This window comes from Benincasa hispida, chromosome 2 (assembly GCF_009727055.1).
Source record: "Benincasa hispida cultivar B227 chromosome 2, ASM972705v1, whole genome shotgun sequence".
NCBI lineage: Eukaryota > Viridiplantae > Streptophyta > Magnoliopsida > Cucurbitales > Cucurbitaceae > Benincasa > Benincasa hispida.
The window spans coordinates 32943863-32971403 of record NC_052350.1 but is presented as its reverse complement, the minus strand read 5'-3'; the positions used below and the strand labels follow the sequence as shown (position 1 = coordinate 32971403).

The 27541-nt window shown below is 37.5% G+C and overlaps 1 protein-coding gene across 4 annotated transcripts in view; it reads right to left on the bottom strand.

Annotated features, from left to right (window-relative positions):
* The window catches only part of LOC120071354, a 118739-nt gene that overhangs the window by 31251 nt on the left and 59947 nt on the right, over positions 1-27541 (bottom strand). For all 4 annotated transcript variants that reach the window (XM_039023583.1, XM_039023581.1, XM_039023582.1 and 1 more), the window contains 7 exons: positions 21452-21602; positions 13941-14033; positions 13732-13833; positions 12076-12134; positions 11861-11960; positions 1429-1614; positions 1226-1342 (listed from right to left, as the gene is read on the bottom strand). In XM_039023583.1, the coding sequence (XP_038879511.1) occupies positions 1226-1342; positions 1429-1614; positions 11861-11960; positions 12076-12134; positions 13732-13833; positions 13941-14033; positions 21452-21602 (808 nt within the window). The remainder of the gene's footprint in view (positions 1-1225; positions 1343-1428; positions 1615-11860; positions 11961-12075; positions 12135-13731; positions 13834-13940; positions 14034-21451; positions 21603-27541) is intronic.

Here is a 27541-nt window from a genome sequence, read left to right as displayed (position 1 = left end):
CCTCGTACGGAGGTCAGAGCATTCATTATTTGTAGGGGAGACGACCTCAGAAACTTTTTGGCTAAGTCTTGGGTAATTTTCTCTAGAGGGGAGAACCAACTCACTCTCGGCGAAGTTCCAATCGACTTGTTCCTTTTATTTCCTTTCTTCCTTATCTTGTTCTTTTCATCATCTATTTGTGAGACATTATATTGTTGCTCTGTTCTGTGTATTGTGTGGAAGGACTCTGTTTGATTATCCAGGAACTAATCATTACAAATGAAAACTCGTAGGATGTACTAAATTGTAGAATTCAATATAGGTAGTGAATATGAGTTGGACTGATTTTCTCTTAAGTATTTATAACAATTGGAGACCATTCACATAAAACCTATACACGCTTCATCTATCAATGAAATTACATTTTTTTATGAAAAGAAAAACATATGGATATGTGTTAACCCCACAAGTGGGGAGTGTGAAAGTATTGATATAATAGAATTTACCATCACCCATCAACTTAAACTTTTGGGTCAATCATTTTGATCTATCATTTGTTCTATAATTTTGTTTTCTCTTTAAAGTTTTTTATAGGTTTGAACATTAGTTTCTTATCATTATATCATTGAAAGGGGTAAGGAAAAAAAAAAGGAAAACATATAGTTATCCACATGTTTACGAATATCAAATGAATTAGGACAAGATTAAAAAAAACATCTGACAAATATAAAGAAAATATTAATTTACAATAAGACTTTAGAAAATAAATTCATTGGTCAACTAAATTTTGTTGAAGATCTCACTTCAAAAAAGAATGAAGAGACTTCACAATTACTATAAGATACATGGCTTACTCTTCTGACAAAGACAATTAGTTTTGAAATGCAATTCCATGTTTATCTAATACGCTATTAGAAATCCATGATGCCCAAACGGGCATTCCATCCAAAAAATTGCGATTTGATTCAAGAATGATAAACTCAAAGGAACACCATCGAGAAGAGGCATGTTGAGGATCCCATATAAAAAAAAAAAAATGAAGAGAGCTCACAATCTTTATATGATACACGAGTTACACCTCTCATTATCATTGTCGATTAGTTTGAGATGGACCTCATGTTTATCTAATAAAGTTGCACATTTTTTCATAGTATAAAATAAAGTATATGTGGCATATGTGAGTAGCAGGCTAGACGATAAAAAGGGATAAGTGGCGTTCAGGAAACCAAATGAGCAGGTAAATTACCTCCAGCTGTTTCAATGATGATTCATTAGGGATCAAACAGGACCGTAAGGCGAGAACAGCACTGAACTTTTCAAAAATAGGAATACTCCGAGAATGAGAAGGCCTTTGGATCTCCATCTAAAGAATATCGTTCTTATCTCAAATTATATTATTATGACAACATTAGAACAAGTGTAAAGAACATAAAAATGAAGGAAAGTAACCTCCAAATCCCGTAGTTGAATATCAAAGTGATCATACAGATTTTGAGGCTGAACTGTAAAAGCAATATCTGAGGCCAAATTTGGATCACTTAAGCGTTTTAGCATAACAGATTGTTCTTTTAATGTTGAAGTTAGTAAGCTCCAATCATATTTCGATGTTACACAAAGAGCCCCCACTTGTAATACCTGCTAGGAACAGCATAGGAAGTCAAACTTAGCTGAGAAGTCTATATATGTATTAAATTTAAGCCAAAAGAATAATATTATTCTGTTTCTTCTTACTTATCTAAGACAACTACAAGAGAGACCACCAACCAACAACAAAAGAGATATTACACCTAAATAATAAATATATACAAAAATACACAATAAATATTAGGAAACAAGCTACGGGAGAAAAGGCCAACCCAGCTTCGACAAAACCGATAAGAAATCCAACAACCCATAAAACCAAAACCTCAAGAGGAAGTTGACTGGTGCATTTGGTGAAACACGATGGCTTGTGAACAAACTTATCCATAGAATTAGAGGCAGCCAAGAACTTTGAGAAGGGGGTTAACATAAAAAACCAAAAGAATTTAACCTCCAACTTCGACAACCCGGTAACAAAGCCACTTTGAAATCTGATTAAAGCAGGAAGACCACACCTTCTTCAACTTTGAACAATCTATTTAAAGAAACGAACATGATATAGTCCATGCAAATAAATGCTCCAAAAAAAAAAACTACTTGACATGCAAGTTCTAAATGTATGAATCGACTCACCATACTTGCTGAAATACAATATCCGGACATATGTAAGATAAATATATCAGTCTACCCACAAGTCGTTGTTATCTATCTTTGTCCTTTACTTCTTAACCTTTGTAGCTTGTAATTTCAGATTCGCTTCAATAGGAGTTGTTGTTGTCCTACAACCAAATAAGCTTGTCTCTTCAAGTAAGTCAATAACATATTTCCTTTGATTAACAAAAATACCTTTTTACGGATGGAGTTAAAGGCTCCTAAGTCTTGATACAACGATAGTGACAGCGATGACGATAATGAGAGTGAAAATCATTAACAAAATTAACTTTCTCAGTTGCGTCTTTTCCATCTAACATATTTCCTTTGATTTACGAGGTATCAAGTGATTTTAACTCTCGATCAAATTTGCTTGAGTGCCAGTCTATGAAATTCGTCAATGTAATCAATGACGCATCTTGTTCCTTCCCTACAATTTTGGTACTCGTTATAAGTATTTATTTGCAATTTGTTGGCAGGTGGTATGTCCATGTACACTTCTTCCACCAAATCACCATTTAAGAACACATTCTTTACGTCAATTTGAAATAATGGCCAATTGAGATTCAGTGCAACAGAGAGAAGTACTTGACTAGTATTTAACTTGGCAATTAGAGCAAAAATTTCCTCGTAGTCGATACCATAAGCTTGGGTGAATCCTTTAGCCACGAGACGAGCTTTGAACCGTTCTATACAGTTGGAATTTTTATATTTGTATATGAATATTTTTTTCCTTTATTGTCTTTATTCTTTCCATATTTGTAAAAGGTCTTTCTCCTATATAAGAAGACCTAATATGCACATATTAAATAAGAAAAAGGAGATCAATATCTTTCTCCTATATAACAATGGCATGAGATTGAAGATATGGTCCGATGGTAAAGTTGAAGAAATAACGAGCATTGTTAATTTTAAGTACTTTGATATTGACTTGAAACTGATTTTGGATCATTTTATGAAAGACTTTGAATAATTGGCTAGTTTTAGATTTATCCTTGATAAGGAATGTCCAACTTAGATGGGTATGATCATCATCGATAAGAAGGAACCAACGTGCACCATTGACATTCTTTACCCTCGAGGGTCCCAAAATGTCTCCATGGATAAGAGCGAAAGGTTGAGATGGAGAATAAGTATGAGGTGTGCATTGAGAACGAGTATGTTGGGAGAGTTAGCAAATTTCACACCAAAAACATTGATGTTTTTCTATTAAGAAATAAAGTAGCAAACAGACGCTCAATATAGGTAAAAGTTGGGATGACCAAGACGATAGTGTAACATCATGACAAGAAGACTATCTTTATTTGAATGGTTTAAGGATTGAGAAACATAAGCAGACTCACAATTAGATTGAACTACAAGATTACTATATTCCTTCGTCGGTGGAGGACACATTGCTTTGAGAAGATACAACCCTGCATGTAATTCAGCATCGCCAATCATCTTCCCCAATCCCAGGTCCTAAAAAATACAAGAATTCGCAAGGAATTTAGTTTCACAATTTAAGTCCATATTCAGTTTACTCATAGACAACAGATTATACTCCAAATTTGGCACAGATAAAACTGATTCAAGGGTTAGGGAGCTTGATATTTGAATACGTTCAATCCCAGTTACTTTGGTAGACGTACCATCAACAATTTGAATTGAAAGATTACCCGTGTAAAGAGAAAAGGATGAGAATAAGGATTTATCACCTATCATATGATTTGATGCTCCAGAGTCCACTATCCATTCAGGTGGAAGAGTTTGAGTATGGAGAGCAAGGATTTTTTGGTTACCTTGTTGCACATTCCTAATGCTACTTACTATTGATAGATTTGTTCCATTCAAGAGTTGTTGCAGCAAATCCATCAAATCCTTGGTGTTATAATTCTATAGTTAGGGTTTTCCATTCTTGTAAATATTTTGTGATATTTTCCTTTTCTATGCTTTGTACACTTGTATATATCCATATCTTTGGTGAATGTATAGAGTATTCTGATTCTTTCTCAAACCTAAGAGTTTTACATGGTATCAGAGATCTCTAAACAAACTTAGGGTTTTGTGAACCTTAGGGTTTGAGAATTTAGAACCTGTTTGTGATACGTTTAGGATTTTGTGGAGAGGTGAGTTTACACTTTTGCTCACAGTCGCCGCGGGAAAAAAAAAAGTTGTTTTTTCGACACCGCCTAGTCCAACAAGGAGCCCAGCCGCCGATCTACAAAACCCCAAAGTCTGGTTGCCATTTGACCAGCGCGTGAGGCTCACGCGCTGCTTGTTCCAACCTACTGTCCGTCCACGCGCCGGCGCGTGTGCCGTCGTTTTTTTTCCGTCTTCTGTGGGTTTCCTCAGTGTTGTTGGCTCTTCTTGGTGATGTGTTTGTTTGGGATATATAGATATACCCTCACTACTTGTAAAGACATCTCTTCGGTAAATTAGGGTTTGATTCTCTACTGACCAGTGTCTATTTTTTGAGGTAATGGCTGATAAGAGCCCAGAAATGTCTGAGATTGTTCCTATGGTGTCAAAAGTAACTGAACACAAGTTGAATGGATCCAACAACTATTCATGGAGATCAAATCCAGAAGGTGTTGTTTGCTATTATTGTCATAAACATGGCCATACGAAACGTGAATGCAGAAGATTGCTGAATAAGGGTCAGAGGATGCCATCACCCTCTGCACATGTCGCCTCTACTCCTGATAATCTTGACAAGTCAATTATGATTTCTGCAGAGGGATTTGCTAAATTTCAGCAGTATCAAGAGTCATTGAGGGCATCATCTTCTACTCCCATTACGACCATCGCAGAGACAGGTAACATTTCTAAATGCCTTCTTTCCTCCACGTCAAAATGGGTCATTGACTCTGGTGCTACAGACCATATGACAGGTAACCCCTGTTTATTCTCTAACCTTTGTACATCTACCTCTTCACCTAATGTCACTATAGCTGATGGAACCTCCACTCCTATTTTAGGATCAGGAACCGTTCATCTCACTGAATCAATTTCTTTGTCATTAGTTTTAAATTTACCAAATTTCTCGTTTAAATTGATTTTGGTCAGTAAACTCACTCATGATCTTCATTGTTGTGTCTCCTTTTTCCCTGGTTATTGCTTATTTCAGGATCTTACGACGAAACAGACTATTGGTAAAGGGCGGGAATTTGGAGGTCTTTACATCTTTGAACCTGTCTCTTATACACATCTAGATGTGTATAAGAGACAGTTCTTCATCAATCTTCTTGTGTCGATACTCCATCTCAAAATGGGATTGCAGAACGAAAGAATCGTCATCTCCTTGAGCTGTCTCTTATACACATCTAGATGTGTATAAGAGACAGCCTTCGGAGTGATAATGCTAAGGAATATTTCTCTCATGCACTCAAGTCTTTATTTAGATGCCCATGGCATTCTTCATCAATCTTCTTGTGTCGATACTCCATCTCAAAATGGGATTGCAGAACGAAAGAATCGTCATCTCCTTGAGACAGCCAGAGCTTTGATGTTTCAAATGCAGGTTCCAAAATCCTTTTGGGTTGATGCTGTTTCCACAGCTTGTTTCTTAATAAATCACATGCCCTCTTCCATTCTTAAGGGTGAGATACCTTTTCGTACTTTATGCCCCAAGCAACATTTGTTTCCTATTCCACCCAAAATATTTGGTTGTACCTGCTTTGTTCGGGATGTTCGGCCTCTACTTTGTTCAACATTTGTTTTCTTATAAATGCCAGTTATTATAAGTCTTTTATTTAGAATCATGAAGGCTAATAAGTAGAAAATGCAGTGATAATAATTAGAATTTACGAAAAATTGAGTTTTGTGTCAATTAGCACCTAAATCCTCACTGACCCCAATATTATGTGTTACTCCATGCCAAAATGTCCATTTTTGTAGCTATCGCAGGAATCAAACACATGTGTTTGAAATAAGCAATCACAGACAAACGCATGCGCTAAAGCCAGGTGATCGCAAAGACAAACGCATGCGCTGAAAGTTGGATCATATGCGTCCAACACATGGAAGTTGCAGAAATCACATGCGTCCAACGCATGGGAATTGCGGTGACCAAATGAAGATTGCAGCCACGGAGTGATAGCCATAATAGAAGATCGCAAGATGGGTAGAACGCGTTGATAACTTCAACTAAATTAAGCTCGGACGCATATCTTGGGAGTATCAACAAGATAAGACGATGAGATAATGCCCATACCGCGACAAAGCAGCAGTGAGCCATACCGTCATCATTATAGCTGTCGGCGTCCAAACTCTATAAATAGCCCTTGGGACCTTCATTTTAAGACATCCGAATTTCTGCCTCAAGGCAGAAGTTTGTGATCACAGATGAGAGCTTGAAAGAGATTTTCAGTGAGAATTCTTCATCTCCACAATCCAGACTGAGTGACGATCGGAGCATTCGCCGGAGATAGAGCTCGAGAGAGACATCTCCACCATTCAACCATGGCACCACCAGCAGCCTTGACGCAGAGTCCTTCCTTTCTTTTCTAATCTCTGTGTTGTATTATATTTTAGCTTAAGTTATTAAGATATTTTGTGATCAATGCAAATCTTAACTCTTTCATTTGCCATCTTCTTCATCATCTTCATCTCTATCAGAGTTTATCTTCAGCATTTATTTATCAAAGACAATCGCATGCTTAATCGTGTAGCCTAGAGATAGGACGCATGAAGCAACCCACCGAGAGGTATGCGTTGTGCGAGTATAGTGATTTAATCCTCTTTGCTTGGTGAAAGGCTGTAGCAACGCCTATCTATGGGATGTTGCATTGCTTGTCTATAAGTTAAATAGCCCCATCTAACTGCCTGAGAAGGTAAGAGATGGAACGCACTAAAGCAAAATTCGCATTGTTCCTAGAGATAGACACAATCTTATGCTCGATGCAACCATGCACTATAGAGATATAGTCATGCAGCTGACCACCGAGAGGTGTGCGACGCGTTAGTGCAATGAGTTGGGATTACTCGAGCGATTTAAGATTATAAACATTACTATGCGTTAATGGTTGTTGTGTCTCTACTTATTCTCATCGCAAGTCATCTATTGCTCAATCTATTTAGTTAGGAGTGGGAATAGTGTGCATATCCATTAAACTTCTTTTTATTTTTCTTTTCATCGCCTCAAACGCATTGCTTCATAAGAATTATTGAGTGACAAGTCCCTGTGTTCGACCTTGGATTACCCGAGAAACTTACATTTGCGTTATACTTGGCGCGAGCGTAAGAAAACTTGTGATAGGAACGCATGGTCATTGCATACTAGATTAGCGCATCTTCATTCCGACGCATGACCTCAGACGCATGGGTGCAAACGCATGAGTCATGTCTAATGCATGACTTCATGTTCAGCCCCATTCGTCCTTGATAAATAAAATAAAACAAAGTCGTTCCTTAAAAATTATCAACAGCCTCAGCATACCAAGCTGGATCCAAAGTCCTTAAAATGTATTTTCCTTGGTTATTCCCGTGTCCAAAAGAGGTATAGGTGTTATTGTCCTAGTCTAAATAAATAATTAGTCTCTCCTGATATCACGTTTTTTTAACATACCCCATTTTTTTCATCACCGTCTTTCTCTTCGAATAAGAGTCAGGGGGAGCATAAGGAATTAAAGGATGATTTCCTTGTCTACACAGTTATTTCTCCTTCCGATCCTCTTTCTGAGTCATCTCTACCTGTGGCTACCTCTACTTTTCCTTCCATCGTTAAGGTCTATACTCGACGACAACCTCCTCCAGTTCCATGCCCTGTACCAGAGTCTTCTTCGTCATTGGATCCAGAAACGGGTGATGATCTTCCTATTGCTCTTCGTAAAGGTAAATGTACATGTGCTCATCCTATTTCCTATTTTGTTTCATATAACCATTCGTCGCCTTCCACATGTTCATTCATTGTATCCTTAGAGTCTGTATCCATCCCAAAAATTGTTCATGAGGCTTTGTCTCATCCTGGTTGGTGTGCCGCAATGGTGGAGGAGATGACTGCCTTAGATGATAATTGTACTTGGGATTTAGTTTCTCTCCCGACAGGAAAGAAGGCTAACGGTTGCAAATGGGTGTTTGCAGTTAAAGTCAATCTTGATGGTTCTACTGCTTGGTTAAAAGCGCGCCTCGTAGCGAAAAGTTGCGCACAAACTTATGGCGTTGACTATGCTAATACTTTTTCTCCTGTAGCAAAAATGACATCTATGAGGTTGTTTATTTCATTAGCTTCAATCAATCATTGGCCTTTACATCAGCTTGATATTAAAAATGCATTTCTTCATGGTCATCTTCAAGAAGAGTGTGTATATGGAGCAACCACTAGGGTTTGTTGCTCAGGGGGAGAATGGAACGGTGTGTCGCCTTCGTAAATCCTTGTATGGATTAAAGCAGAGCCCATGAGCTTGATTTGGTAAATTTAGTCAGGTGATTGAAAGCTTTAGAATGCAGAAGAGCAGGTCAGATCATTCGGTCTTTTTTAAGAGATCTGAGGGTGGTGTCATCTTGTTAGTTGTATATGTGGATGATATTGTGATTACTGGTGATGATGTTTTAGGTATCCAATCTCTAAAGACCTTTCTTCATAGTCAATTCCATACAAAAGATTTGGGCATGTTGAAATACTTTTTAGGAATTAAGGTAATAAGAAGCAAGAAAGGAATTCTATTATCCCAGAGAAAATATGTACTTGACTTGTTGACTGAAATAGAAAAGCTAGGGGGCTAAGCCATGTAGTACCCCAATGATGCCCAACTTACAGCTCACAAAAGATGGAGAATTGCTAAAAGATCCTGAAAGATATAAGAGGTTAGTGGGAAAACTTAATTACCTTATAGTGACTCGACCCGACATAGCCTATTCAGTAAGTATTATGAGTCAGTATATGTCATGCCCTACAGTTATCATTGGGTCGCATTGGAACAGATTCTTTGTTATTTGAAAGCTACTCTCGGGCATGGTTTATTATATAAGGATTATGGTCATACCAATATTGAATGTTTCTCAGACGCCGATTGGGCAGGATCTAAAGAAGACAGAAGATCAACCTCAGGGTATTGTGTTTTTGTCGGTGGTAATTTGATTTCTTGGAAGAGTAAGAAGCAAAATGTGGTGTCATGTTCAAGTGCAGAATCAGAATATAAAGCAATGGCACAATCTGTGCGTGAATTGATTTGGATATATGAACTTCTTATTGAGTTGGGATTTGAAATCACCACACCGACAAAGTTGTGGTGTGATAATCAAGCAACACTTCATATTGCGTCTAATCCAGTATTTCATGAAAGGACTAAACATATTAAACTTGATTCCATTTTGTACGTGAGAAAATTCAACAAGGGTTGGTATCTACAAGATATGTGAAGACTGGAGAGCAATTAGGAGATATCTTCACGAAAGCATTCGATGGAAGACGTATAGATTATCTATGTAACAAGTTGGGCATGATTAACATATATGCTCCAAATTGAGGGGGAGTGTTATAATTCTATAGTTAGGGTTTTCCATTCTTGTAAATATTTTGTGATCTTTTCCTTTTCTATGCTTTGTACACTTGTATATATTCATATCTTTGGTGAATGAATAGAGTATTCTGATTCTTTCTTAAACCTAAGAGTTTTACACTTGGTAAGTGGTAGTTGTTAGAAGTTTCAGAGATAGCAGCATTGCCCTGGTTTCTCAATCTGATCTGGCAGTATTCGGGTTCCAATTTCCTTGTTTTCCATGTATTTTCCAACATGTATCTTTAATGTGACCTAGTTTATGACAATGATCACATCATGTCGCCCTTTGCGCGACCGATTATCACTAAATAACGGGAGTTTCCTCTTGAAACAAGAGCGATGGGATCAGTTGAGTGGTCTAGTTGGGAGATGAGGGATCCATTTTGAGGAGGATGTTTAGTTGGTCCCAACATTACTTGTTTTCGACTCCATTCCCTACAAACTTCTGCAAAATCTTCTCGAAGACTAGGTAATGGCTTAGTACCAAGAATTTGACCACGAACTTCATCCAAAGATTTATTGAGTCCTATAAGGAACTTGAAAATCCTTTTCTTCTCAACAATATTTCAAAAGGGAGTACCATCATCAAAACATTTCCATTCATGATTTTCAAATAAGTCCAATTGTTGTCAATAGCGAGATAAAGTGGTGTAGTAAGTTGTAATAGATAAATCCTCTTGTTTAAGATCTTGAGGAGTGGTCTAAATCTAGAAGAGTTCAGCAATAATTTCTTTATTCAAGAAAATGCCTCTAGCAGCATCCTAGATCTCTTTGGCAGTTGAGAATAGAAGAAAATTTCCTCCAATCTCAATGGTCATGGAGTTGATAAACAAACTCATAACTTGATTGTTTTCAGCCCTCCAAGTGCGAAATTTTGGATCCTCGACTTTGGGTGACGTTGCTTTGCCCGTAATACAGTCTTCTTGTCCACAACGATACATGAACATCATCACAGATTGTGACCATTGAAGATAGTTGTGGCCATTGTGTTTGTGACATGTTATTTGTGGATTGTTGCATTTGATGAAGTTCTGAAATTCTGATCCTGACATTAAAAAAAATGATAAGAAAAAAATGTTTCTGGGGAAAAACTAATGAGCAGTGGCGGCGTACAACATACAGCGGATGAATTAGAGATGGCCGGTGATGGCAGCAACGTCCGTCACTAATGAAAGTAGCAGCAATGTGACTAAAACCCAAAAAAAGTGCTACTTTTTTTAGAATTTTGAGATGTGTCGTGATGAGAGGTAGCAGTTCCGACGGCGATGGTGACGGTACAGAGGGTGACGTCGGTGGCGGCGAGTGAGATGACCGATGGCAACGGTGGCAGCGTGTGATTCTCCAATGACAACAACTTCATTTTTGATATTGTAAGGAGAAAAATTGTCATCTTATTCCTTGCTTGAAGGATCAAGTTTCTCAGCGATACCTCCTATAATAAACTTGAAGTATTGGCCTTTCTTGAATAGTTACTGGTAAGTCTTGATCATTTCTTGGGTGATGTTTTGGTGGTTGGTTCAAAGGATGTCAGTTCTTGACATCCATGATTGAGCTCAACTCTTTTTTCTTTTCTTTCTTTTTTTTTTTTTTTTTTGCTTTTTTATGTTAAGGTGGTTACTTTGGATTCTAATTCCAGGCCAGCTGATGAAGGCATAACGACAAATGTTTCAGCAATTCGTGAATATCATCAATAGAACTCTCGAATGACGGCAAGAGTCGAGTTGCAATTTTGTTTTTTTGGTAAAAAAAAATCTTTATAGAATATAGAAGTACAGCAGAAAGGCACAAACCAAAAACGAATCCTATTTAAAACCCAAGCTTATAGATATACAAATACAATTCATAAAGAAAAAAACTTCACCCCGGGTCAATCTGCACTAGTATCTTAGACAAAAGCTGACTTAAATCAAAGGACAGCACAGTAGGAGCTATTTTTCTTATTTATTTATGTTAAGAATCAACTTCATGGCCAACCAGCATTTATTGTAGAGAAGAAACAAATATTAGTTACTAAAAGAAGTGCAAGTGCTAAAGCCATGTTCTTATTGTTGGTAACAGCTTAAGCAATTATCTGTAAATAAATAATGGTTGGAATCCCTCTTAGAATGAGTGATTAATGAATGCTCAGGTTATATCATGGTAAGCATTTTATTAAAGAAGACACTTACCAAGCTATTTTGTTGCGAAGGTGTATTCCAAGGGACATGGACAGTAATGCCATTGACAGTAATGTCCCACATCACTTTCTTAGACCCTGACATTATGCATCTGGAGGATCAGAAACAACAAACATGACAGTGCGCACATGGGTAAATAAGATGAAATGGATATAGACTACAATAATTGCTGAATTACCAAGTCACGCATATACAAGTTAACTTACTCAGCTTTGGATAGCAATCGAGCTTCGTCATTTTCAATTCCATTTAGACTTGAAAGAACCTGCAAGTAAAAATGCCCTTTAATCAATTTACAAGACTACAATAAGAACAGAGCCAATAATGTTTACACCAATACAAAACATGAGACACAATCAAATCCATAAAACTACAAAAGAAGAAGAAGAATCCAAAAAGTGACGGTTCCTCTCTAATCAAAAAAACCAAAAAAAAAGAAAAAGAACACTCGACTAAAATCAAGCCATAGAGTTTTCTTGTAACCATGGAAAGGATGGCCATCAAAGATGCTGTCAAGAAAATCATAAGGTGAGTTCAGAAAAGCCAAGGAAACTTCTTTGGTGGGCTGTCAGTGAGGACAACCAAAGGTAAGAATTGGGGTTGATAAGGCCTCTTGTAAAGCAGACATCGTAGGGACGTGGAATGTGATAAAAGCAGGAGAACCATGAAACATTCCTTTTGTTTTTGCTTCTAATTCAAATGCATGAGACATATGACCACCACCATCCAGTCTTCCCCATGATTTGGAAGTCTCACCACTCACAATATCAAACATATCTCCTAGCCAGCTTGCATCATGTGGTCAAAGATCCCTGATTGTAAATGTCCATTGAGACAGAGACGCGTTTGGTGTCAGATTTGAGGTGGGTGAGTGACAATGAATGGAACATCAAAGCTTGCGATTGTTGATGGGACGAAGAGCAAAGCCAAGGGGATATGAATCAGCAGAGCCTGAATCGGATTCACCGCACGACAAAATTAGGGCCAAAGAGATGATCGTCAGAGAAGAGAGGCATCGACAAAACGAGAGTTTGAGGAGGAGTCGTTGGATAAATTAGCTACAAAACATGGTTAATTAAAGTCTATCGCCCCTCATGATACACTGGAGGTGTTTTTTGTAATTACTCAAAGTTAGAATGTTTTTGTGATCTATCAATGAAGTGGTCTTCGTTTCCTCTCTCAAAGAAAATTAAAAATTAAAAATAATAATAATAAAAAACCTCCAGTGAGAAGCAAAACTAGGTCCAAAACAACTGCCCAAAGAAAACAACTCTGAGAGGAAAAGCCAAGAAGACTTCACTAGAGAGACTGCTCCAACTCCTGGCAATGCCACTAGTAAAAGAAAAAACCCTAGTCAGACAGAAAGGTCCTAAAAAATATCTAAAAATGATTTGGAGCTACCATATTGCTGTTAGTCAATTAATAGTAGAGAAACTTCCTCTTGAAAGATTTGAAGACGCTATTACACTTGGATTTTTGGAAAGGCCATCTAGATTTATTTTGAATATTGAATGACATTACCAACTGGATGGTCACTAACGTCTCAAAAGTTCGCTAGAGTATTAGACACAAAATGGAACATAGGTAGGCCTAAGTCACATATTCCAACTAACAGCTCTAAACAAACTTGTCACAGAAATAGAAAATCATTTGAGTAACCAATGTAGCAGGATTAGGGTGATTGGGGTATCTTGGTCAAATCCTTGATATGATGAATAGATGCTAATACTCAACAGATATATAACTCCAAACAAGGAGTGACATAGAAGCTAAAAAATAAAGCTAAAAACCCCAAACCAAAAGGAATCAAACTAAAGTAAACAGCCTAATACAGAATAAACAAGAAAAGCAAGCAGCCTTACCCTTCTGTGAAGAGATTCGAAGGACTTGAACCCATCAAAAAACTCTAACAAATGAAGAAAAAACATGGAATCGTAAGTAACTTCTAATGGATTCAGCATCACCTGCAAATAATATAGAGGAAAAATCACTGAATGTTAGCAAACTTCGAAGAGAACGAAAAAGATGGTTCTTTATTTCAGCTTCAAATAGGCATATCAAAGTAACAGACCTTTACTGATAGGTTAACCTCATGTTTAGGTGAAACGTCAACTTGGATACTACAGGAAGGAGCACCAGTTTCAACATCTTTCTCACATAGAGGCTGCATAGAAGAGACGAAAACAATGTGCAGGTAAACTAAAAAATGTTTGATATTGCATTTATGTAATTTTATTAGGTTTATGTGTAATAAGTTAAAACTTGTACACTCAAATTCTACATTTCTTACTACATAAAACAATAAAGCAATTACAACGGATTGCATAACTATCACACAAATAAAATATATATATATATATATATATATATATATATATACATACACATATATATATTTCAAAAAAATGTTGCTCTGTTTGATGCTGCACAATGTTCTCTATGAGAAGTCATTCAAACTATATAAGCAACTAGTTTGTTAAGATTTAACATCTATCTTCTAATTTCGTTAACTGATCTTACTATAAAATTGGGATTAGATTTTTTTTAATACAAAGCAAAATAATATATTAATAGGTTATAGACTATTGCAAAGGCATATATAACTGGATTTAGATAGTAAAATCATTCATATAATAAAGATAAAATCCCATTTCGAACATGAATTTATGGAGTTAGAACATATTTCTATCTCGCTGATTTCAACAGAAATGCAAAAACAAATTCCATTCCCTCAAGAAAGTAAATGCAAAATAATCAACAGACACAAGCCTGTGAAGGAGGCTGCTGAAAATTTGGTGATGAAGTGGTGAATCTAGCACAAGCTTTTTCCAAAATATCTGCAACGATCTCTGAGATTTCAGGGATACCAGAGCTAACGATCTTCTAAGTATAAATGTTGAAATTAGGGTTTTACACTCTAGGGGCAATTTTGTCTTTTTCATTGTACCCTAGGATTTCCCTGTTCTCTATTTAAGCTGTTAGTCTGCTGTATTCTATTATATCAGTTTCTAATAATAATTCCCTTATCCCGTAGTTTTTTCTCTCTAATTAGGGTTTTCCACGTAAATTCTTGGTGTGCTATTTTCTTTTCCCTACAATATTTTTCATCATGGTATCAGAGCATGGAGACGAAACCCTGGCCACCATTGAGGAAAATCCAACAGGAGAATCCCAAACCAATAACCCAGATATAACCACTGTTATCCAAAAAGCCATTGATAGAATACTTCCAAACCCTTCTTCCCCACTTCCGTGAAGACCAGCCGTCGCCGCCCTACCCACCGCCCAGCCGTTCCCGTCGAGCCCAGCCGCCTCCTTCGAAGACCCAACCACCAGCCGCAAAAACCCACTGGAGTTTTGGTCCAACTGTTACCCTTTCGAACCAGCCGCGCGCAAATGAAGGAAGTTGTCCAGTTCAAACGCGTGCAGATGAGGTCGACCAGCCACGCGAAATCGGTTCGATCGGTCCCAGACGCTACCGACCGACGCCGTGGAGCACCGATCTGCTATACCCAGGGCCGATTGGTCCAGATCCGCGATGCCCGAGCTACGATCTGCTATACCAGCGCCAATTGGTCCAGATCTGTGATGCCTAGCGCCGATCAATCAAGTTTCCGTCCTTCAGGAGTGCCGCCGGCCTTCTTCTCTCAGATCGAAGCCTCATCCCAATCTTTGCCGCACCAAAGGACAGATGGAAGAGGTATGGGTACTTTCCAGCCAGGTATGAAAGCAACTGAATGGGGTAGTTTTTTGCCAATTATGGATGAGTTTAGAGGGGGGCAAGTCTTCATCATACCCCCAGGACCAAGGAAATATAATCCAAGATCAAGTTACCCAATTGCAGTAGCAGATTAAACAACAGAACGAGATGTTTCAACAGCAGCTTGCTGCTATTGGGAAAGCCATGGGATCAAAATCCAAGTTCCAATCAGATCTAAATCCATACCCTGAAAACTCGATAACTTCGCTCCTTACTTACTCCTCAAATTAATGTTCTGGAACTATAGGCAATGGTGATAATTACTTCTCTTGGTCCCAATCTATTAAAATGGCTCTCTTGAGGGGCCGTCACAAATTTGGATATCTGACAGGTGAAATACCAAAACCAAAGATCGGTGACCCCAAAAGTGAATGTGGAAAGGAGAGGATTCTTTTGTTGAGATCAATTTTGATTGGCAGTATGGAACTCCGTTGGAAAACCTTTATTGTAGCAACTACAGCCCGTGATATTTGGGAGGCAGCCCAGAAACTCTACTCCAGGAGACAAAATGCCTCACGTTTATATACTCTACGTAAGCAAGTCCATGAATGCAAACAGGGAACGATGGACGTTACCGCTTACTTTAACAAGCTATCTCTGTTGTGGCAAAAGAAAGAATCAGAATTGCAGATGGGTCCTTTGCTCCTGTTGTTGGAAAAGGACGAGTGTCACCCTTTGCCGACTTAATACTCCAAGATATGTTGCATGTGCCAAAATTGTCTTACAATCTGTTATCTATTAGTAAACTAACAAGAGATTCGAAGTGTCGTGTTAGTTTCTCACCTGATGATGTTGTTTTTCAGGATTTGACCTCGGGGAGGACGATTGGCACTGCCCGACATGACAGGGGACTCTATTTCCTTACTGAAGAAGCTTCCTTTAGGCTATGTGATAGGACTAGTTTGTTTTCTTCTCATTTTTCCATTTCTGAAACTGATTATATATTGTGGCATTATCGTCTTGGCCATCCTAATTTCCAGTATATGAACTATTTGTTTCCTCATCTTTTTCACAATATTAATATTTCTAAATTGAAATGTGATGTGTGTGTCCAGGCAAAACAGCCTCGTGTTTCTTTCTCTTTTCAGCCCTATAAGCCCTCTAAACCGTTTACTCTATTCCATAGCGATGTCTGGGGTCCTTCACCAGTCCCTACCATAGCTGAGAAGCGTTGGTTTGTAACCTTTATTGACGATCATACTCGTCTAACTTGGGTTTTCCTTCTAACAAATAAATCAGAAGTCACTTCAGTTTTCCAACAATTTTACAATTCCATAGAAACCCAGTTCAACGTTAAAATCGCTATTCTCAAGAGTGATAATGGTCGAGAATACCTTAGTAACACCTTACGAGAATTCCTTATCTCCAAAGGTGTTGTACATCAGAGTTCCTGTGCGTACACTCCTCAACAAAATGGAATGGTCGAACGGAAAAACCATCACCTGATCAAAGTTACCCGCTCTCTTATGTTGTCAACCTCTCTTCCCTCTTATTTGTGGGGTGGTGCTATCTTGACAGCAGCCCATCTAATAAACCGCATGCCATCCAGGGTCCTAAAATTCCAAACCCCATTAGATTTCTTCAAAGAGTCTTACCCAAACTCGGCTTCTTTCTGATGTACCTCTTCGTGTCTATGGATGTGACCTTCGAAGATCATCCATTCTTTCCCAATGGTTCTCTTCAGGGGGAGCATTCCAGTGAAGAAACCAATTGGGGTCCCAGCCTTACCTGAACCTGAAACCATACTTGATGTCAGTGTCAGTACCAGCGCACCTATCCTCTCAACTGAACAAGTCCCTTGGATCACATACTATAGAAAGAATCTCAGAAAGAAAATAGCGCCACCGTTATCTCTCCGACTCCAGTTCATGAGTCTGAACAGAGATCAGTTTCAGGTACTAGTAGTCCTATCCCTGATCATGATAATAAATGTGATAACACTGATGCTTGTGTTGAAAATGTTGAGAGCAAAAGCAGGGAAGATAATGCCAGCAAGGATGTGATTGAGGTTGATGATGGTGCAGAGACAGATGAGTGTGTGACTCTTGAGGACATGATATAACCTAGAAAAGAAGCTTCTCTTATTCCCGCTGGAAAAAATGTTCAGAGTGGGAAAATAACAGAACCAGAGGGAGAATGCAGTATGTCAGGAGAAAATAAAGATAGAGATGAATCCTTTGATCTTCCGATTGCCCTAAGAAAAGGTACGAGATCATGTACTAAATATCCGTTGCAAAGTTACTTATCCTATAGTAATTTATCTCCTGAGTTCAAGGCCCTCATTACAAGCCTAGACAGAGTGGTAATACCAAACAGTATACACACAGCATTGGAAAGTCCTGAATGGAAAGCAGCAGTTATGGAAGAAATGAAAGCTCTCGAGAAAAATCATACATGGGATCAAGTCAATCTTCCAAATGGTCATAAAGCAGTCGGATGTAAATGGGTGTTCACAATAAAGTATAAGCCCGATGGAACTGTTGACAGATACAAAGCCAGATTAGTGGCCAGGGGTTTTACTCAGACGTTTGGGGTTGATTATTCAGAGACCTTTTCCCCAGTTGCAAAGCTGAATACAGTTCGGATCCTCTTTTCTATTGCAGTTAATAAGGATTGGCCCCTTCACCAGTTTGATGTGAAGAATGCTTTTCTCAATGGAGAACTGGAGGAAGAAGTCTATATGAGTCCTCCCCCAGGATTTGAGAAACAGTTTAATCACCGAGTTTGCAGATTGAGAAAGTCCTTATATGGGCTAAAACAGTCACCAAGGGCTTAGTTTGGCAGATTTACTATGTTTGTAAAGTCTCAAGGATATAAACAGGGTCATTCTGATCATATACTCTATTTACTAAAAGGTCTGTATCAGGAAAAATCGCAGTTATGATTGTTTATGTTGATGACATTATTATTTCAGGTGATGATACCTCAGAGATTAACCGATTGAAGGCAAAGATGGTTGAGGAATTCGAGATCAAGGACCTTGGAAAACTAAGATACTTCCTCGGAATGGAAGTAGCTCGATCAAGAGAAGGAATTTCAGTTTCCCAACGGAAGTATACTTTGGACCTGCTCAAGGAAACAGGTATGACGGGGTGCAAACCAGTTGATACCCCTATAGAAGCCAATGCAAAGTTAAGTAATATGAGTAAAAGTGTTCCAATGAGCAAAGAAAGATATCAACGACTTGTTGGAAAATTAATATATCTTTCTCATACTAGACCCGACATCTCTTATGCAGCAAGTATGATAAGTCAGTTCATGCAGTCACCATACGAAGAACACATAGGGGCAGTAGAGCGCATTTTGAGATATCTGAAAACTTCTCCAGGGAAAGGCTTAATGTTCAGGAAAACTAAAAAACGATGTATCGAAGCTTACACCGATGCTGATTGGGCAGGATCTGTAGTAGACAGAAAATCAACATCAGGATATTGTACCTTTGTGTGGGGCAATCTTGTTACATGGAGAAGCAAAAAAAAGGTATTGTTGCCAGAAGCAGTGCTGAGGCAGAATACAGGGCCATGAGTCTGGCAATCTGTGAAGAGATCTGGCTTGAAAAAATTTTGAAAGACCTTGATCAAGAGCATACCAGTCCAATGAAACTCTACTGTGATAATAAAGCGGATAAGCATAGCAAACAACCCTATTCAACATGACAGAACAAAGCATGTGGAGATTAACCGGCACTTTATCAAGGAAAGACTCGATAGTGGCAACATTTGTGTTCCTTATATTCCCTCCAATCAACAAATTGCAGATGTCCTAACAAAGGGTCTTTCCAGACAGTTGTTTGACGCGTGTGTGAGCAAGTTGGGACTTCTTGACATCTACGCCCCAACTTGAGGGGGAGTGTTGAAATTAGGGTTTTGCGCTCTAGGGGCAATTTTGTCTTTTTCATTGCACCCTAGGGTTTCCCTGTTCTCTATTTAAGTTGTTGGTCTACTGTATTCTATTGTATCAGTTTCTAATAATAATTCCCTTATCCCGTAGTTTTTCTCCCTAATTAGGGTTTTCCACGTAAATTCTTGGTGTGCTATTTTCTTTTCCCTACTCTATTTTTCATCAATAAAAGAAAAATTCAATAAGCCTAGAATTCAAGATAGAGGCATGAAGTGTAGAGTTGGAAACCTAATAAGACAACTGAGAAGACTAACCAATTTCTGAAGAAAGATGTGTAGGCTTAAGGTTATCTTGGAAAAGAGGCTATGTAGTTGAAAATGCACCAGAGAAGAGTTCAAAATAACATTTTTTCCCTTAAAAGTTGCAGACGGCAAACTAAAACCTTCATCCAACATAAAGTAAGATGCACCGAGTTCGAAAAACTAAAGATTGAAAAATCCCCTTGATTAGTACAAGGAGAAAATCATGTAACATATCCCAAAAAGGGAACCGACCTTTCTTTTCAATACCAATAGGAACATGTAATCTCATTCTACCTTCAGTAGGTGGCAAAACAACACAATCAAGTAATTGTGGTTCCAGAAACATCCCTCAATTTCCTACGAAAAAATCTAGACTGGAACTTGCAACATTTCAGCCAAAGAGTTTTGAACGCAAATAAAATGAGAGAATGTGAGGCATTTTGTTCTTTATGTCTTCAACAAAGCCCATCTCATCTCATGTAACTGTAGTTGTCATCTTCCATCATCGTGCCTTCTTCCTTCACTCAACTTTAACCCTAGTTGACGTTGTTGCATCTATCGCCATTCGTTCACTACCAACAGTTTGGCATTGACGTATGTTGTTTTCCACCAACGTTGTTTCATTTGTGATGGGTTGTTATTGGTTTTTTTCATAGTCTTACAATTTTTGTCAGGGTAATTGAAATTCTGCCTTATTTGGACATTTGGGATTAACCTGTCAATTCATTGCCCTTCATTTAAGTTCGTCACTCGGCTACCTTTGTTGGGATTAACACTTCTTTGAGTTATGGATCTAAGGAGTTGTATCAACAACACCTTCTACAGCATTTGGTTAAAAAATGAGATGATCTTTACAAAAATGTGGGCAATAACATGGTAATCCTTCTCCCTTCTCTCGTTTGCAATGATTTGGACATTTCTTAGTGGATTTATTATTCTGTGGGGCATTCACATTTCGTTTTTACAAGAACGAGATGAATATGGTACAACTCGCTTATGCCCTCTACGGGAAGGAAGTTGATCAATATTCCTATGGAACTTTGTAAAAGAGGTTAACTAACAATTTGGGAATACGTAACTACCTCAGAGTGTATGAAGATTTCATTGGATCTAACATCCAGATTAAGCTCCCCTCCATAGATAAAGTATGCTCTAACAAAATTTTTGTAGATGTTGTGAGAAGGAATTTGAAGTCTAATGATGTTCAAAAATGATTTCTAATCTTGCCATTGCCAGTGCCATCTCCCATTCATATGGGGAGAAGATGAATCAGGAATTAGTGTGGATGGATTATAGTGAGGCAAACTTTTTGCTCACCACACATCGATGAATACTAAGAAGGTTTTATAAGAAAGTTCTGGAATCCCTTTTCTCAATCCAGTAATGGGAAGCTTTTGAGTGATCTAGGTACAGTTGGGAAGTGGAAGATTTTCAGGCAATTCCCTTTGGAAATTGACAAGTGGTTCAATGAATTGTTTCTGTAAAAACAAAAAAAAAAAAAAAGAAAAAAAGAAAGAAACCCCAAGACTACAATACACACTGTATGCATATTCTCAAACATACTACCATTACCAAACTAATGAATACATAGATGTCCTCTGTTGACAAAGAATTCTTGTTTCATCTTAATCAGAAGATAGAAAAAGAAAGCTAATCTCTACAAAGAAGAAATGAGACAACCATTCTCAGAAAGATTAGAACTCTCTGGTTCAGTGGATTGACCATCTCGACAGAATTGACCAATATATTGATGGTCGCAGATTCCACCCAAATTTTACACTCCACCATTGTCTTCATGAATATCATCTTTGCAACTTCTTGACCGTATTTCCTGATAAATAAAAATAATTACATTATAGACATTATGGTAGAAGAAAAAGATCTGCATATCAATTCAAAATAGTTACAATCATTTGCATAAATCATTCAACAAAACTTGGTAACATGGGCATGAATTTCATGAAGAGATCGATTAATCCATTGGATCAACAAGAACATGCCTTTCATGAAAAGATCAATCCAACTTATTCAGTCCTGCACCTGAAATTTAATAATTTTGTGACCCTAACTAAATATACCAATGTTAAATCATAATCCCTATTTTGAGGTTGTTACTCTGATTCTAACATAATCCCTACTTTGAGGAAGGGGAGGAGGTAGTTCCAACTGATATGCCACTTGATGCAGTCATGGCAACATCTTAAATAGGCCATAACATTTAAGGTCAAGTTTCCTGTTCCACTTGACGGCTAAGAACCATGGTTTGTCATTTGAAACACCATAAAAAGGAACTTTTTGGGAACAACTAGGGGCTGCTCTCTCCTTGATCTAGGTTCTTTATCTTTTGTTACCTTTTGAAGTTTCTTGTTAAGCTCTTCATTTACAAAATGAAATGTAGTTGCTGTATCACTAATAAATCCTTTTTCATTAGTTATGCTCATGGATATTATTTGCTGATGGAAAAAAAATGGATGAATTGTGAAAGATTCTTTTCCGTTTAATGGAAGTGGAAAGAAGTAGTTTCTGGTACTTCCTGGAATTCAAAAATTAGGTTGGAAGGTAATTTAGGAAATGTTGGATGATTATTATTATTATTATTATTATTATTATTTTATTTTTTTTTGAAATAAGAGAACTTTTTATTGATGAAATGAAAAGAGACTCATGCTCAAAAGATACAAACTCGACAACAAAGTGAAATAAGAGAAACAGTAACAATACTTAAAATAAAAATAAAAAGCATGAACATAATAAGAAAGGAGGATTCTCGCTGCTAAAGATAATGTCTGTCCATTTGAAGAAATAAGATTTGAAATAAGAGATACCTTCTTTTGCAGCCAAAAAAACTGTTGACCAGGGTCATTTATGGTATTAGCCTTGTGAGAATATTCTGGAAATATCTCTTTCCCAAACCTTTGTCAATTCTAGTTCTCTTTCCATGTATATTTTTTCCCATTAGTCCTATTACTTTTATGTACTTTGTCCTCTTTAAATTAGGGTTGTACAATTCATTGAGTAAATAAGAGAGAGGAGAATCCATTTCCTTTCTCATAAAAAACTATAAAAACAATGGAAAAAGGTTGTATTTTCATCTCTGGACTTAAACCAAAGTAGTTTACACTTTTGAGTTGAATTCCTTTGGTTGATTATTTCCTTTATTGTGAAATTTTATATTGTACTTATTGTATTATATTTGCTGAATTTTATTCTTTCCTTATTTGTAATTATTTTGTTCTTTCCTTATTTGCAATTGGGTATTTCTTCTATTTAAGAAACCCTTTCCTTAAAATTAATAAGAGAAAAAATAATATTTTCTAGCAGAGCAACAAAATTTTTGAAACCCTAAAAACCAAAAAAAAAAAAACCCTATTTTTTCTTTTTGAAACCCTAGAAAAAAACCCAACCTTATGCCGGTACCAACCGATGTCGAGCTCTGTCGTTGCCTTCTGTTTGTTCACCGCCGCCGTCGACCACCTGAAGCTCCACCGCCAGACGTCTGCCTGAAAGTCGCGAATGTTGTTTGAGTCGCGTTTTTTGGTCGCGATTTCACAGTCTGTCGTCCGACCGTGTCTGCACCGCCGACCAGTTGCCGCTGTCCGTCAGCTATAATTTTCCTAGTTGCTTGTTCGTTTAAGCCTTTGTGTTGTTTTTTTTTTTTTTCAAATCTACTGATTTTGTATTTTGGGTTTCCTTTTTTTTCAACGATATGTCGGACACTAAGGTACCCATCACTCGAGTTTGCGACAATCGTGGCCATTCAACCGGTCCCACTGTCCAAATAACTACCATTCGACTCAATGGGGATAATTTTCTTCCTTGGTCCCAAAGTGTTCGGATGTATATTCATGGACAAGGGAAGATTGGTTACATCACAGGAGAAAAAACCATTCCTAGTTCAAATGACCCTTCATTCACCGGATGGGACGCTGAAAACTCCATGGTTATGACTTGGCTTGTCAATTCCATAGTCGAAGACATTGGTTGTAACTACATGTGTTACTCTACTGCCAAGGAATTATGGGATAGTGTAACTCAGATGTATTCTGATTTGGGCAACCAGTCACAAGTATTTGAGTTGAACTTAAAATTGGGTGATATACGACAAGGAACTAGCTCCGTTACACAATACTTTCACTCATTAAAAGGAATTTGGCAAGACCTTGACCTCTTTGATACGTATGAATGGAAGTCTACAGAGGACCAAAAGCACTATAGGAAAACTGTTGAGATGGTCATATTTACAAATTCCTTGTCGGCCTCAATGTTGAGTTCGATGAAGTTAGAGGTAGAATACTTGGAAAAACTACTCTTCAACTATTAATGATGTTTTTTCTGAAGTTCGCAGGGAAGAAAGCCGCAGGAATGTTATGATTTGCAAAAAACCTATTGACTCAGTTGAATGCTCTGCGTTGGTGACTGAAAATACTGCAATGAAGGCTTCTAATCAATCCAATAAGCCATATGAAAAGCCTCGTGTCTAGTGCGACCATTGCAATAAACCTCGACATACACGTGAAACTTGTTGGAAATTTCATGGAAAAACTACGAATTGGAAAAGTTCTAAGCAACATGCCTCTAATGCTAATATTGTTGACTCCAGGCCATTTAATAAAGAGCAAATTGATCAAATTTTGAAGCTGCTACAGACCAATTCATCATCTAATAATCCTAGTATTTCCTTGGCACAATCAGGTACTTGTCCTCAAGCTCTCTCTTGCCTTAATTCATCTCCATGGATTATAGACTCTGGAGCTTCTGATCATATGACCAGTTCCTCTTGTTTATTTGAATCATATTCTCCTGTGTATTGCAATAAAAAATTCGCTTTGCCGATGACAGCTTCACCTCTATTGCAGGAAAAGGAACTATTCCTTTGACTAAAAAACTTATATTACGTGCTAGGATGATTGATGATTGGTGGTTTCTATTACTGGACGTGCTAGGATGATTGATGATCTCTATTACTTTGATGAAGTTTCTACTAGTCATAAAAAAGTTCAGAGCTTGAGTAGTGTTTGTTCTCCTTCTGTTAAAGAAACTATCATGCTTTGGCATCGTAAATTAGGGCATCCATATTTCTTTTATTTAAAGTATCTGTTTCCCAATTTATTTAAAGGATTTGACTATTCAGTTTTTCAATGTGAAAGTTACATTTTTGCCAAACATCATCGATCCACCTATTTGCTTAAACCGTACAAGGCTTCATCACCTTTTTCCTTAATTCATACTGATGTTTAGGATCCGTCTAAAGTCTTAACTCATAGTGATAAGCGTTGGTTTGTTACCTTTATAGATGACCACACTCGTTTAACTTGGCTTTATTTGTTAACAAAAAAGTCAGAGGTAAAAGAGGTGTTTGTTCGGGTTTACAATATGATAGAGACTCAATTTCGAACTAAAATTCGAATTCTTCACTCTGATAATGGCACCGAATATTTCAATTAACAGTTATCCAATTTTTTGTAAGAAAATGGCATTTTTCATCAAGCTACGTGTCGTGACACACCTCAACGGAATGGCATTGCTGAGAGAAAGAATAGACACTTACTTGAAGTTGCTCGTGCCCTTATGTTCTCTATGAATGTTCCAAAATATTTGTGGGGTGATGCCATTCTTACAGCTGCATATCTGATCAATCGAATGTCGTCTAAGGTTTTGAATTTTAAAACTCCTCTTAATCGCTTCAATAAGTTTTTTTCCAAATAACCGGCTGTCTTTTAATTTACCAATTAAATTGTTTTGGGTGTACTGCTTATGTCCATACTTCTCCTCTTTCTCGAACTAAGCTTGATCCTCGAGCCACTAAATGCATTTTTGTAGGCTATGTTACTATAAGAAAGCTTACAAATGTTTTAATCCTTTGACCCACAAGTATTTTGAGAGTATGGATATGTCTTTTTTGGAAAATCAACCTTTTTTTTGCCCAAATTTTCTTTAGGGGGAGATATCTAACCTTGAAGATAATTTTTGGGATACTTTCTCTCTCCCAAACATCAGTGGTCCTACAATTATGAGCTCTAGTCCTTCGATACCAAGTATGGAGAATTCTTCCTCAGGGGGAGAAACACTACAAAATGACTCTACAAGTCGAAATCCTGAACTTCAGGTTTATACTAGAAGAAACTTGACTCAAACAGTCCGAGATCAGACAATTGACTTATCACAGAACCAATCAAATACTCCGATGAATGATCCTGAAGATCCAGGTATTAGACACTCTACTCCTATTTTTCCTAGTTCATCTCCTTCTAATCCTTTACCTGATCTCTCAGATCTTGATATTCCAATTGCCATAGGATAGGTACTCGTAAATGCATCAAATATCCCATTGAAAGCTATCTTTCTTATCATAGATTGTCCGACTGTCATAAAGCCTTCACATCCAAAATAACCAACCTATTTGTTCCAAGGAATATACAGAAAGCCCTAAATGATTTGAATTGGAAATTAGCAGTGATGGAAGAGTTCAATGCACTGAAACAAAATTGCACATTAGACATAGTCGAACTACCAAAAGATAAGAAGACGGTGGGATGCAAATGGGTGTTCATTGTAAAATGTAAAGCTGATGGTAGTATTGAAAGGTATAGGGCTAGATTGGTTGCCAAAGGGTTCACTCAAACCTATGGCATTGATTATCAAGAAACATTTGCTCCAGTAGCTAAAATTAATTCTATTAGAATCTTGTTGTCTGTGGCAATTAATTTTGATTGGCCTCTTTATAAACTTGATGTGAAGAATGCCTTTCTCAATGGGGATCTTGAAGAAGAGGTTTTTATGGACTTGCCACCTGGTTTTGAGGTGGATCTTGGGATTAACAAAGTGTGCAAGTTAAAGAAATCATTATATGGGCTTAAACAATCTCCCAGAGCATGGTTTGAACGGTTTGGAAAGGCAATCACGAGCTATGGATTCAATCAAAGTCAAGTTGATCATACTATGTTCTATAAACATACTGGAAGTGGTAAGTTGGTCGTTTTGATAGTGTATGTTGATGATATCATTCTTACAGGTAATGATGAGACAGGACTGAATATCTTGAAGAAAAACCTTGCTAATGATTTTCAAATCAAGGACCTGGGAACCTTTCCTAAGAATGGAGTTTGCCAGATCTAAAAATGGCATTCTTGTCAACCAGAGGAAGTATATTCTTGACCTACTGAATGAGACAGATATACTTGGTTGCAAGACAGCAAAAACTCCTATTGAGCAAAATTTAAAATTGGTTACTACAACTGAAAAATAAGTAAAAGAAAAGGAAAAGTACCAGAGGCTTGCAGGGAGACTCATATACCTCTCTCACACACATCCTAACATTGCTTTCGCAGTTAGTGTAGTAAGTCAGTTCATGCATGCTCCCGGGTCAGTTCACTTTGAAGCAATTTATAGAATTTTGAGATATTTGAAAGGTACTCCAAGAAAAGGTACATTATTCACGAAGCATGACCACCTAAATATTGAGGTTTACACTGATGCTGATTGGGCAGGAAGCACGACTAATAGAAGATCTACTTCGGGGTATTGCTCTTTTGTTGGAGAAAATTTAGTTACTTGGCAAAGTAAAAAGACAAAGTGTAGTTGCAAGAAATAGTGCTGAAGCAGAACTTAGGGCATTAGCCCATGGTATTTGTGAAGGCATATGGATAAGAAGGCTATTGGAAGAATTGAATTTCTCTCCGACAATGCCCACACGCATCTATTGTGATAACAAGTCAGCAATTTCCATTGACCACAATCCAGTCCTTCATGATAGGACCAAACATATTGAAG